Below are 14,307 nucleotides of genomic sequence, written 5' to 3'. Positions count from 1 at the left end.
CCAACGTGATCATTAGGAGCTGTGTTTGGCACCTCCTCCCTGCATTCACACACACACAAGCTGGAATTACAAAAAAAAAAACAACCTCCAATGGATACTCAAGCACTCCCTATCAGAAAGAAAAAGGGGGTGAGAGGGGAAGCTCCTTCGTCAACGAAAAGCATGTCAGCGCCAGTGCACTTTGACCCCTCCCAAACACATGCCGCAATCCAAACAGAAGGTCGACAGCAACCAGAATTCCTCCCAGCATCACAGCGGCCTTCTCACCCAGAGCTTTTAAGGCAAATATTTTCTGATGACGACGAGAACGGGAAGCACGAAGGGAAAACGTGGAGTGGAGGTTGGGCCAAGAGATAGGGCGGCGGGGCGGGAGGGGGGTTTATTCAGAGACGCGAACCACGCACATGAACACATGCCTGTTCGTCAGGCGTGAATGAAAACTGAAACTCTCCTGTTCCAATCTGTGTTCCTCTCTTTCCCCCCCTTTTTTTTCATTCCTCCAAACGGGAAGATAAATGTGAAGCCGAGGGGCACTATTGTTTGGACATCTAGCCAGGAACTGTCGCTGCTCTCATTGCCCTGGCATTAACAGCAATTATGCGCTCTATTCAGACAGCTTTTGTGCGGCCGACCCCCAGGCCCCCCCACCGTCCCAATTCACTCACACACGTACACACACACACAGGCAGAGGCCTAACACACATTTCCCGCTTTTCTCTGAGCCCCCCCTCCCCTCCCACTCAGCTACTGGTGAACTCATTTGACTACTGGAGCACTCTGGTCCCATTATGAATGAACTTAGAGGAAAAGGAATATGACAAATAATCTGTGGCTTCCTTCTAGATGCACATACACAGCATCCAGCGCCTTGTTAAAAAGTGACATTTCCAGTGTTTTTTGTAATTACGACGCCTTTAAAAAATAGAAAAAATAAAAATACCAATTCTAGGTAATCATCTCTTGAAAGCAGCTAATCCTAGCCCTACCCATAACCTTCATATCTAAAAAGATGCGATCAATAGTCATTTAACCTTATCTTATTTTGCTGGATGCAGCAAAGTAACACTGCCAAGAAAATTTCCAGCAACCACTTTTAATTATCTTATCGCCACTTCCATATAAGTTCACAAGTTCATTCCATCCTAGGAACACCTGCATTTGTACCCTGCTGCTCTTCAGTAATTTAAAATCCATAAAGAGACAGTAAAGTTTTTTTGTTTTTCTTTGCTTTTTTTTTTTTTTTAAGGAACTTGGCGTATATTGTTGTTAACATATTCCAACAGTGCAAATATTTTTGTAAGAGGAAGAAGTAAAATGGGAAAATATTGGCTTCCCAAGCATATATCTCCACACTGCTTTTGATATTAAGCATGAACTTGCCCACAATGCTGTGGATGTGCAAGATGAGCTGTTCACCGGGGTACATTGAGCTAAAATAAGGTAACATACACAGATAAGAGATTTTAAGTGTGGCTACATGGACACACACACACAATAATTTAATTTCCATGTTTGAGGGAGCCCCAATCCCTGTGGGCCAAGAGTGGAGCTAGCCTATATTTAAACAGATGACACAAGTTTCATTCCAGATGTACAGTAGTATCTTTGTGTTCAGCTCTATAGAAATGCACTGGAGAAAGAGGTGGGGCTGGATGGGTGGGGGTAAACTGGGAGAGGAAGGGGGTTACACCAGGGGGCTGGGGTAAGAGGGACCCCAGTGCACAGCTGCTTAACTAATGCCTTTTTTTTTCTTTGCTCAGACACAGAAAAGCAGAGTGTTGGTGGCTCACTGACGGAAACTAGGATAAATGGATGAATTCACTTTTAAGAATAAAAAGCAAAAATAAACATATACATATATATATCCAGATTGAACCGAGACATAATGATATGTCACATCGAAGGCAAAATTAGGCCTCAGATTAGCTGTTATTACATTAAAAGCAATAAAGTCGATGATTTAATTAAAAAAAAAAAAAGGTTCAGCTCCAAACCAGACTTTACTGCAGCTGCTACACCCAAACCCAGCTCACACTGCCACCAGGGAACCACTACTCCCTTCGCACTAGTTTAAAATCTGATTAGAAACACACCCCACAAACTGACTGATTTTTTTTTCCTCCTGCCTCTGTGGTGTTTCAAGCGGAGTGACAGATCGACGAGCGCGTAAGCTCTCACACGGCTCAGCCTGCCAACATCATCAGCATTAGACAATTAAGCCCCGCTAGCAGGGAGAATTTTTTTTTTATATTTTATATATAAAAAGGTAAATATTTACTGCACAAATCTTTTCCATTCATTCACCAGGCACTAACAAAACCTTACTGTACTCCCTCTCTCTCGCTCTCTTTCTGAGTCCTCAGCACCACCACCAATCCCCCCACCCCACCCCTACATCTGCGATTCATTGACTTTACAATTTACCACATGTCGAGATGGGAGAGGTCGAGCCTCCATTTGAATCACGGCACAAATATGCGAGTGATTTATTGTTTTAAAAACCCCGGGCCGATTTAGTGCAACTCCACTTTTTCTGAGCATTACTCCTATTGGCAGACCATGAACAATTACAGTTCGGACTAATTAAGCTCTGAGAATGTGCTGTGCACCGCTAATGTCTAGCAGACCCCAATTTTAGTTTAATGGTGCCAAACTTTGCTTCCCAGCCACCCCCGCCTCCCCCTTTTCTCTAACTTAACTCCTCAAATCCAAAGCAGATTGTACTTTTTTTTTTATGAGTGTTTATTGAGTCGAAGAAAAATAAGGACCTTTTTTCTTTTCCCCCTCTCCTTGCCTAGGATGAGAGAAGCAGCGGAGAGCGAGTGAGAGGAAAAGAGGGAGTAGATGCAGAAGAGGAAGAGAGAGATGGGGGAGAGTGAGTGAGAGAGCGAGCGGGAGCCGCTTCCGCCATACTTTGTAAACAAAAGTGATTTGCAAGACAAAAGGAGCGCAACCTTCCAACTAAATTCGGAGTGCATTCTGCAGCTTGAGGCACAAAATGCGGCCACGTCGTGCCACCAAACCCCCCACGGACACCAATTAGGCCCTATTAACATGTAAAGCCAATTTGATAAGGTGTGGGCCCTATCCCTTAAATCCGCATTAAACTATCTTCCCCCTTGTCACGGCCAAAAAAAAATAAAATCCATTTTACAACAGCCGAACACACATAATCCATATGATATACCATTGTTATGCTTATGCTGCTGCCATGTTTAGGAAAGATACTGTCTGTGTCATTTATAACAGATAACAGGCCACAGCAATGTGTGCACGTGAGCACAAAAGAGGTGGTGTGCACTTATGCGTGTTGATTATAATAATCTCACCAGAAAATCCTCCATTATTTCTTCCTTAAAAATAAAATAAAAAAAGACAAAAGACCGAGTCGGCCCCCGTATCAAAGTAGATTTATGCTTTTTTTTTATTAAAAAATAGGTGAATGTGCGGCAACATGAGCAGTCCTGGCGTGACTAGACGAATGAAACAAAAGAGGAAAAAAAGGGGAGAAAACTATTGTTTCAACCACACAAAGCCTTTTCACTGCCCTGTAGTAGAATCATCACGGGTTCTCGGAGCGTCTTTCTTATTTTACTCCCTTCCCACTCTAAACACAGTATTGGATGCATAGTGTTGTGTCTTCATCCCCCGTTTTGCTCCCCACCCCGTGCACTTTCTCGTTCTTTTTTAAACTGCTCGTAATTATACGTCGAAACTCAAAACCTCCGCCAAAAGTCTCCAGGCCTGGAGAATTATGGGGCCAGGGGTGGCGTCAAATATCTTAACATTCATAAGTCCGCGAGGCAGTAAATAAAGCCAGTGGATTTACGGCCCAGCAGCCCCGATGCAGGGGAGCTGGCCGCCCAGATCCCATTCTCCCTCCCTCAGCCTCTGCATCCACAGACCTGTTGAGGTGTAGATGTTAGCCCACAGCACTGGGAGTTAACCCGCCGCCTTTTTTTAAAAAGCCTAGTGTTAGCATTGGCAGGAAACAAAAGGTAGTGAGGAAGAAAGGAAGAGAGCAAAGGGAACAGGGGGAAAGGAGATAGAAAACCCAGGGTGAACTAGCCAGGCCACTTCTGCAATTCAACCTGCACCGAGTGATCCAGTAGGCCTTTGTGTGAGGTTTAGGGAGGAGGGAGACGGCAGGGAAAGGAGAGGAGGAGACGAGGGCAGGAAGGCTTTTAAAGCCCGGGCACAGCGTCATGTCAAATTGCTAAATGATACTAAATTGTGAGCCTCCTTGGGCTTAGGTTGTAGGAAAAACAAATTTTCACTGGTTATGACTCCCAGAGGTCAGACAAACTATCGTAATAGCCACATGCAAGAAATCTTTTTTTTCCCCTCCTTAAGTCATGCAAACACTAAATAAGTGAAGCAAGTTAAGACATCCAGGGAGATCAGAATCACCGCCAGCTGATGGGAAACATTTAAACCCATCAGAATTTAGCCTGTAAGACTTCCAATCAATTGTATTCATTTAAATAATTTTTAAAAAGGCAAAAGGAAAAACCAGCATCGCAGCATCACCAAAACCGAGTGGAGAAAAAGAAAAGGCGAAGGTAAAAGCAGCGAGAATCAAAGCCTTTCATGCCATGAAGGAGAAAGTCTCATTCTAATGATACTAGCAGTCATATTCAGTGCCTTACATGACATGTTAGGGAGCAAGACAGCTAATCAATGTCCAGGTGAATTATTTATGCCAGCTTTAAGTCTAATAGATTTATATTACAGCGACCGCTGACTTCAAAGCGCTAATGGCTGGACACACAGCGCGCTGCAGACAAGAGGGGGCCGAGGCAGTACAGTAGGAAGACCACCATAAGTCAAAAACCACGTCCAGGTGCATCAGTAGGTTAAGCTGTAATAAAGGTTTCTGAATCATCTGCAAACGAGCACCTCCTTCTTTTAGATTTTGTAATGACTTTTCCTTAAATAAGGGAAAGCGGCACAGAGAGGAAAACAACAGATAAATAAATAAATCTGGGAGCATATATTTTAAAAAAAAATTTAAAAATCTTTCCTTTGCTCAATTATGTCTGAGAATAGTATTTCAAGGGCATCATTAACAGGGCAAAGGTCAATACGGTATCGCCGCAGCATCCTCCAGCCATACCACACAGTTTACTGCTTTTCTAACTGCTGCATAAGCACAAGGAAACGAGCGCTCCACACACAGTAGCGTGTGACAGCAAACTACAAAACTCTGCCATCGAAACAAGGAAGTGCTTCACTTCAAATCATGCGTGTTGTTGTGAATGTGTGTTTGTGTCAGTGCTGATGAGAATAATGAGTGACTAATTCCACATACCAGCCAGCAGCGTTAAAAAGGCTGGCTGACTAAGAGAGAATGAATGGCAAAATGTTATCCTATGTGCAAAGGAAGCACGCATGCAAAGAGAGAACCTGTGTAAGCAGCAAAAGAAATATTTCATGTGAAACCATGGGTGATCATGTTGAACTCAAAAGCAGAATTTGTGTCAAACACAAAAGAAGGCATTGTGTGTCAGATGTGCGTTGATTTCCAAGGTGTGCGGAGAACACAAAAAAAAGAGGTAACAAATATCAGTTTCGTTAGGCAGAGCTGAGGTGGTGGTGGCGGTGGGGGGGTGTTGGAGGGTCACATTTCCTAATGCCTGGTCTTTGCCTTAACCTTGTAAAATGAGATGACAGGTCCTAAAGCGCAGACTTGTAATTGCAACCGTTTAAAATAGGGGGGCAAAGAAAAAGGAAAAAAAAAAAAACAAACACCCATGGTTGAGAAAATTATGCTGCTTAAGGATTGCCATCGCCCAGTGGGACCGGCGAGGTGCTGAGCAAATGAGTAAGTGGGCATAATTACAGCATGGCTGATTGTGTTTAAATAAATAACATGAATTTATTTATAAATATGGGTTTACTGCATGGCACATGTTTGCCATGGATTCCTCGCTGGGAGCAAAGGCAGTGCACATGCAAAACAGCACAGTCTCGCACAATTCCCATCAGTAAATCACACCATACATACAAACATATAGAAATATATATATGTGTCTGTATATGTATATATATTTACACACGCATTTGAAAGAATAATTAGAAAAAGTAAAAAATTAAATTAAAAAGAAAAAAATGCACTGCTTGATGTTTCGGGGGAAAGCTATCACGCATGCATCTTTTACATAGTGTCTTTACAGGTTTTGACACATGCAAATCACTCTGTAAAAAAAACCAACCCAATTTGCATATTGATTTTATTTGTGTGGTTTTACACTGCTTTCCCCTGCTTACAGTGTGTCAGAAAAGCTGCTATATAAAGGCCTGAATGCTCATGCTTGGTGTTGCATTTAGAAAAAAGGGCATTTTTGATGAGGCCGTGCAAACACAAGCCAACTGCATTATTCAGGAGAGTAAAAACATGCACTTGTAAGCCTGGAGAATACGCAGACCCTTGGTAGTAATAATGATAATAACAACAATAATAATGTCATAATCATTATTAAATTATAACAAGGAGAATAAAATTTTCACAGGGGCTTGTGCATTTGATTTAAAAGTTGCTAAAAATACTGGTAAAAATGCCGTGCACGTAAAGCTGACATATAACAATAACCTACTTATTTCTGTTTTTCCTTTTCTCCTTTTATTTTAACCCACTTGCAGCTCTTTAGCACTGTTAGCATGCTAGCTTCTGACCAGGGTAAACGGGCTGGGAGCCGCGTGCGGGCACGCATGCACGCATGCATGCCATTGTACTGTACACTTCACGGGGAGTTTGCAAAACTTGGCTCTGCATTTTTATCGGCTGCACTTCAGTGTGACAACACTCCGCGTCTGCCTTTGCCTCGGCGCCTAACCCGGGGAGTCAGTGTGTGTGTGTGTGTGTGTGTGACGAGTGTGTGTGCACATACAAGCTGTAAATAAATGAACTTACTGTGCGTGCTGTTGGAGAAAGTGATCCATTGGGAAGGTAGGGGCTTGTGAGATCGGGGATCATTATAAATGGATAGCCCGGGTACGGTGGGCTCTTGAACAGCCCTCCATCTTGCCTTTTCGCAGCTAACATGGCGAGGGGGGGAAGAGGGGGTTGTGGGAAAGAAGAAAACTTTTTTTATAAAGTGGCCTTGAGAACTTTTTTTTTTTTTTTGCAAAAAAATTGCAATTGCATAATAAAAGGCGGAGGCACAGGCACATATAATGTCATGTTGTAGGTAGAAATAAAATAAAAAAACAAGAGTGAACAATAAAGCAGAAACTCACCCTCCTCTAAACTTTCCCTTGTTTTGTCTCTGAAAGTTTCAGATCTAGGCGCAGGCCGTCTTTCCGCCTTGAAATGCAATGAAACACAAGGATTGCGTTAAAGTTAGCACAGCGGACGGTGAAGGGCGATAGTTAACTTTCTTTCCAAGTCCACCCGCTGTTACAGTGTTAGTAAATGTAGGCCCCTAAACTTAAAAACAGCGCCGGGGGGACGATCGATCCCCGATTTTTTTTTCTCTAACATGCGAAGAAACAGACTGAACTCACCTCTGAATCCGACGAGCTGTTCTGATTTGTTTCCGACTCGTTTACAAGAGAAGATTTGACATCTGCTAAATCCCTTTCTGCCGAGGAGTTCTCCGAAATTTTCTCTTCCTGCTCCCCTTCGTCTTTGAAGGAAATCATTTCATCGTTTGCGCCCAGATCGTCCCCGCCACCGCCGTTGAGCTGCGGCATTTTTCCCGAGCAAAAATCTTTTCTCTTTTCTTTTTTTTTAAGAGACAAGGGGGCACAAAAAAAACCAAAAAAAAGTTTTTTTTAAAAAAAACCTTGATCTCGGTGATCTAGAAAAGTCCGAGTTTAAGTTTGGGGTCTGTATTGGCGTTTTCCAAAGCTCTGGCGGTTGGTACAAAACTAAAAAAGAAGGGAATCTTGGCAGAAAAAGGAAGCCGGAGAAGGAGCCGAGCCGCTCGGATTGAGTGAGTTGAAGTTGGTCGGAGTGGTTTTCAGTTCAAAGGCGGCGCTGATTGACAGATAGAGAGGGATGGAAATAGAGAGAGTCTGGATTCAGGATTATTGACAGGGAGAAACACACAAGAAACTAATGAGATTCAAACAGGGAGGGACTTGAAGTGACGTTTTCATAAATAGGAGGAAAAAAAGGAGAGAGAGAGGGAGGGAGGGGAGAGAGAGAGAGTGAGAGATGGAGGCTGGAGGAAGCCGGCGGACGACTGCGGTGAAAAAAGCATGTGAGGAGGAAAAAGGCAGTTTGGGAGCAGGACAGTGATGGTAAAATAGGAGGAAGATAGGAGTTGCTTGCAAATGTGGATTAAACGCACATATGGGCGGTCTCCCAGAGGGGGGAGGAAGAAAAAATGAAAAAAAAAAAAATGAAAAGAGGGTACTTCCTCAGGCTGTTTGCAACCAGTTTGACTCCTCTGTTCCCGACCAGTCTGCCACACTAGGGCCAAATAAAGTTAAGATCATAGCTGAAATTAAAGTTTTATTTTTTTTTATCCCCCCCAATCCTATCCTTTCACATTCAGATTCTCTAACCTACTTTTGGATCTGTCCTTAGTTTGCATACTAACTACTAGAGGCCCATCAAGGCAGAATAAAAGCTATTACTCCGACCTTGTTTTCCTATTTTATCTGCTTTGTCAGGTCCTTAGATCTATTTTTCATCATATTAGATAATGTTTCCTCAGATCTATTTTTTGGGATGGAGGGTGTTATTGCATCCTGCTTTCTTGACAGGTGTGATGTCCTTTGGGACTAACCTGAATTCCTCACTGGCAGCACAGACTGACTACATTTTTTTTTCTCTCTCTCTCTCTTCTCTTTTAGCACCCAGGCTGGACACAAACAACTGATGCAGATTTAGATGCTCCAATTCTGTGTTTTATTTAGCAGAAATTCAACCACAGACAGCTATATGATACTGCAGACTACACATATGCATATATTAGGAAGAAAGTTGAGAGAACTGCTTATAATTTGACGATATACATATATTTTTTTTATATTTTATAGATTTTATCATCTAAAAGCCATTGCATAAAATTATTATAAAAAATGTTTTTTAAAAAAGAGAAAAATGTTTACCAGTTTTCTCTAAATGAAATTGACTCATTAAGGGTATGCGTTAAATAACAAAATAAATTATATTCTATTATATATTATATATATATATATATATATATATATATATATAAATATATAGATATACATATATATATCTACATATGTGCATATTGGTAAATGAGTAGGAGGGGGGAGGTGAACCTCATCAGGCAGGAAATGCATTTTCTCTTACAGCCAATATTTGATGGAGTAATCACACAAACACACATGCACAAACATTTTTTTTAAATACAGCTGCAAGAAACAGAGCTGCATCATACATCCAGGTGACACTTACACTCTGTTGCAACATGGCTCCTTTCAGGCAAAAATAAAAGAGTGTGAGATCAAAAAAAAAAAAAAACAAGCCACAGAATTGCTGATTAAAAAAATATTGTTTCATGTCATCACGCTCTAAGACGCATAAAAACAAATATTATGACGCTAATTCCTCTGTATCTGTTCTCAGCAGTGTTGTCAAACAGAACTGATGGGGAATTATGTGCACAGCGTAGCACCACTGTGCTGTGAATCTGCCTGCCTGACTCACCTAGACCAGGCAGCACCATGAAAGCAGACGATTCCGCTCGGTGATCACTGATGTGCCTTATCTGGATGCGGTGAAAGCTGTGATTGTGTTAGCTGGCTGCAGCCCAGCCAGCAGTGTTAGGGGGCAAGGAGGAAAAGGGGAAGGCATTGCCGTCTCTGGTTCTCATCCAGTGTGTCTGTGTTTAGGCAGCCGGTGGAAGAAGAAGAGGCACCCTGCCGCTCGGGGCCCTCCAAACCCGAGCCCACACAGACCAGACCAAAGCAGAGGAGATCCAAGCTGGCCTCTCCCCGGATTGCCTCAGCAGGTACCTGAGAGTTTACCGGGGGCTGGCAGCATGTTATCATGCATGCCGTGGGGACACCTGCCTCTGATGCCGCCCTGGTGATTCTAATCTACAGGACCCTTTAATATCATAATGATAGGCTATGCTGCTGCCGCCGCTGCCTTGAATGATGGAGCGGGAGCACACTCAGTGTCTGTCGCTGTTATTTATTTTGTTACCGGCATCTTCACCTCTGCATCCTTGTGGTTGTCGTTCAGTACAGACGCAGACTGCCTCATCCTCCTTTGGCTGAGCGCGTGGAGGAAGTCAGAAGCATCACCTGTGCCTGATCACATGATCGCACTCTGACCTTTTTTCTTTTCTTTTTTTTTTGGAACTGGCACTTTTGGAAATGAAACCTGGCCCAGATTTAATCACACTAATGTTCCCTCACACACATTTAATATAATTAAATGTCAAATTAAAAGTATATAATGCATGCTTTGATCATTTTGCTTTTGCTTTACAGGAACAAAACACGACATTGCTTTGCAATATATATGCATGCAGCAATATTTGCAACACACACACAAGAAGCTTTTTACGTAGTAGTCCACATTTTGCTTTTAATTTGCTCCTTTGCTTTCAAATAGTGGCTTGAATAATTAAATGGCCTACCCAGTCCAAACAGTCTTTGGTGAAAAGAGCTTTCATGAAGAGGAGTTACTGTTTACTATAATCTCATAATTCTTCTCAATCCCCACTACCACCCTGCACATATGCTTCATGTTTGTGTAAAGCAAATAGAAGCTGCACAAGTAAAAACTGACATGTGTTTAGGCTGTACTGGTTTATGTACAGCCTGCACAAACAAAAATATCCCATAGGTTTTGTGTTCACAAGTACGCGTTTGTCTACAGCTGTTCCCAGTCTTAAAAACACAACAGGAGGAGGGTTAAAAAGATTCAGAGTCCTCGAATCCTCAGACATCACAGCAAATAGTCGCCTGCTTTCGAGCAACATGCAGCGAACATGCTCTGCGTTGTCAAACGGTTAATTTCCCATCATGCATCTGCGTTGCCACTAAAAGGTCTCTCGTTGCTGATTAACATATTAACGCTGGACATTTTCCTCCTTTTTTTCCTGCACAAAAAAGCGGGCTGTTTTATGGTAACTTATTTATTCCTGCGACGAGGTTTGTTTACTTGTTAATAAGCCAGACTTAACATTTAACTTCATGTGCATTTGCAAATTTCCTCTATTGTTGAGAAAGATGCTGCGGAGCATTTTTTTGGCATTTGGCTCACATGAATTCTATCACCGGGATAATACTGCAGTTAGCCGTAATTACATCTATACTAATAGTCCTCATTGGGGTTTTTTTTTTCTCTTTTTAAAGAATGGACAGGAGGGAGAAATAGATGTCTGTTTTACCTGATTATGAAAACCATGTCTAATGCTGTATATTATTTTAGGCTAAAAGCCAAATCACACAACAAATATCTAGTTTGCGCTTGCATTTGTGTGCAAATGGTTGAGTCCGCTTTCTTGAACACTCTTCCTCTCATTGTGCTCGCCAGATTGAGTGCATGGCTGTTGTCTAAGCATTTCTGTGTCTTTTAATTACTCACTGGATGGATTGGGGGGTTTATATTCTATACATCAAAACGTGGCAAATGATGAGGAAAGAGCCGCTTTCTTGAAAATGAAGTCATTTCATGTGCACAATGTATATACAGTCGATATATACATTTATATATTTATTTATTTATTTTCACTCTTATTGTAAATGTACAAAAGGAGTTTCTCCGCTCCCTAGCCCCTCAGCACTGTAATCATTTGACACAATAGGACAATTTATTTGAGGGGAAAAAAAGCTTTGTATACAGGAATTCCATTCATAAATCCTTCAGAAATTAATTTAAGAAGGAAAATGCTCAGAGAGTTATATTGACCAAAGCTTTAAGGGCTGAGGGTTATGTCTTTTTCACAGAGAGGACCTGTTATCAATGTAGAAAGAAGAAATCCAGTGCGTCTGCTCACTGAAGGTCACTGATGTCTCAGGGACATGTTTTGCAGGAACATATTAGTATAAAAAGCACAATGTTTTGTTTTGTTTTTTAATGCATTCAATTTCTGTCTGTGTTTATAACCCACATTACAAATCTCAGTGATGACAGCACAGAATAAGAATAATAGCATAATGAATTTGCCTGTGACTCTGCACTCATCCAAATCAATATTACCCCCACGAGAGTAATAAAAGAAACAGCTCGGTGAGCGTCTCATTAGGTTAAAAGTTTGTGAATCAATTATCAGAACAGGTCAAACCTGGGGATGCAAAGTTTCATTTTTAATTTTGCCAGGAAAAAAATTGGATGAGGAGTTAGCTTGCAAACAGACTGGACACGTGTGATAAATGTAGGCACACTGCTTTTCATATTACTGGAGGAACCGGACTCAAGCAGGAGCTGAGCGTCTCCAGAACTCATCCGCGCAGCCAGCATCATGGGAACTATATTAGGCCAGCTACGTGAGCTGTCTCCTGTCGCCTCCAAAACAAACAGCCGAGCGATTTTCAGAAATGGACGAGATAGCTATTAATCAAGGTCCGAGGCAGGGCCTGAACTCTTTAAACATGGAATCCACCTGGGAGACGAGCTAACTTATGTACTGTGCTGCACACACGCACATGCACATGCACACGCACACACTGTTCACCTGTCCATCAGAGCAGCATCTTGCAGGGAGGAGCAAGCCAAGCCGCTGCTGGCTGGTAAATGTTACTTAAAGGTCAGTGGCGTTTGAGCCAATCGGTTGGTGGTTAAGTAATACTTTCAGACTGGCTTTAGGTAGCCGAAGAAAATGTTTATAGGCTGATTCAGGTGACTCATGTCATTCATGTGTTTCCTAATGGATCTTCTGTGAATTCAGTTTATATGTAATGCAAAGCAAACATGTAGTAGCCTTTGTCACACAGAAATCACTGACAGTCTGCATAAAGGAATCACAGATGGGTAAAGCCCACTGGCATTCTTCTTAAAAGCACGGCCCTCCCTGCAATGATGCACATAAGCACTCAGGCGGCAAAATCCTGATGAATTTGAGGTGTTCACCTTGTCAGCTGGCGAGCTGCTAAAGCAAAAGTCAGACAACAAATTTAACCTATGACCTTCATGTTTTTCACCACTACAGAAAAAGTAAAAGAGGACAAATGTGGAGAAAGTATCTCCCTGCTTTATCCCTCTGAAGAAAACCAGGACTCCCTCTTCTTTAATGGTATTGTAAGCAGGACCGTTGACATCTCTGCGCTTTTAATGAGGAGAAACTCTTTCTGATTCTTGGTTAAGAGAGGGAGAGTCTCATAGAAGGTGCTTCCTCAAACAGGAAGCAGAGGGCCTTATTGTAAGAGGAGGAAAAAGAGGGAACTGTGCCTTCTTCATGTTCCTGACAATGGGACGTTAATTAAAATCACAGTAAGGGCAAGTTGACCTTTTTGGGGTGTTATGTAAATGATGGAAACAGGTGCCTTTGTGTGACTGCGTGCGAGTTTTCAGCAAACTTTTGTTGTCTTGTGTATGCATGCTATTTTTATATCCAAGGGACTTATGCTCATTGAAGACAAAGTTTTGGTAGCACATTATCTAAACGTCTTTGCGGTAAACCAACCCACAGAGAGGAATTTGAGATGTTATTTCAAACATAAAGAGCGCCTATTTGAACTTGACATTACTGCTCATTTGCCGAGTTATGAAGAAGCGACGGGTTTTCTTTCAATGCTATAAATTCTTGGAAAAAGCTTGAGTACAGAGAACCCATTGCATCTTTAACGTGCGCAGTTATTAACGAGCGAGACAATGGAGACGTGACCTTGTGTGAAATGAGTCGCCTCTCGGTATAAATCAGAGCCGCGGCGTGTTCATTTGGCTATGTTTTCATTAACAGAGTGGAAGATGAGCCGCTTAATGAGACATCAGTCTGCGTTCTTTGTGCAATACAAGTCAAAAGAAAGCTAAACATCATCCAAGGTTAAGTTGTGAGCAGGTTATAGCTGATGCGAAGGCTCATATCTTGGTGGTCACATGTTGCTCTCGGTATCTACACACACAAAACAAGAGAACCGCAAGAATATCATGTAGATCTGAGCCAAAATCTGTTTGTCGTGTATACAAACCCCTTTTGTTTACTTGAGGTTGCATTTGCTTTGTAAAATATATGCGCTAAAATCCAGTCTTTATTAGACTGTTTAAAACTGTGAGTAATGATTAGTAGAGGGTGGGAAGCTTTTGTACAAACCATTACCATTTTAACTAGTCTCTATGTAATTACACTGGACTCCTCTGTGCCCTATCTAACACTGGAACACACATTTTACATCTCATTCCTCCAGATTCTTACCTGAAACTACTTGACA

At 42.0% G+C, this 14,307-nt stretch overlaps 1 protein-coding gene across 21 annotated transcripts in view; it reads right to left on the bottom strand.

Annotated features, from left to right (window-relative positions):
• tcf7l2 (transcription factor 7 like 2) overlaps nucleotides 1-14,307 on the bottom strand; it is a 119,040-nt gene that overhangs the window by 81,053 nt on the left and 23,680 nt on the right. For 4 of the 21 annotated variants that reach the window (XM_085171077.1, XM_085171076.1, XM_085171084.1 and 1 more), the window contains exons 1-3: nucleotides 7,507-8,886; nucleotides 7,240-7,306; nucleotides 6,914-7,038 (exon numbers count right to left, since the gene is read on the bottom strand). In XM_085171077.1, coding sequence (XP_085027203.1) covers nucleotides 6,914-7,038; nucleotides 7,240-7,306; nucleotides 7,507-7,695 — 381 coding nt within the window. In that variant the 5' untranslated portion in view covers nucleotides 7,696-8,886. Of the gene's footprint in view, nucleotides 1-6,913; nucleotides 7,039-7,239; nucleotides 7,307-7,506; nucleotides 8,892-14,307 lie in introns of those variants that run through there. The other 17 variants (XM_085171073.1, XM_085171075.1, XM_085171074.1 and 14 more) reach the window with 12 other exon arrangements.

The sequence above is a fragment of the Neolamprologus multifasciatus genome, chromosome 8 (genome assembly GCF_963576455.1).
Source record: "Neolamprologus multifasciatus chromosome 8, fNeoMul1.2, whole genome shotgun sequence".
Classification (NCBI taxonomy): Eukaryota; Metazoa; Chordata; class Actinopteri; order Cichliformes; family Cichlidae; genus Neolamprologus; species Neolamprologus multifasciatus.
Note: the sequence above shows the minus strand (reverse complement) of the source record. Positions and strands in the feature narration are given on the sequence as shown.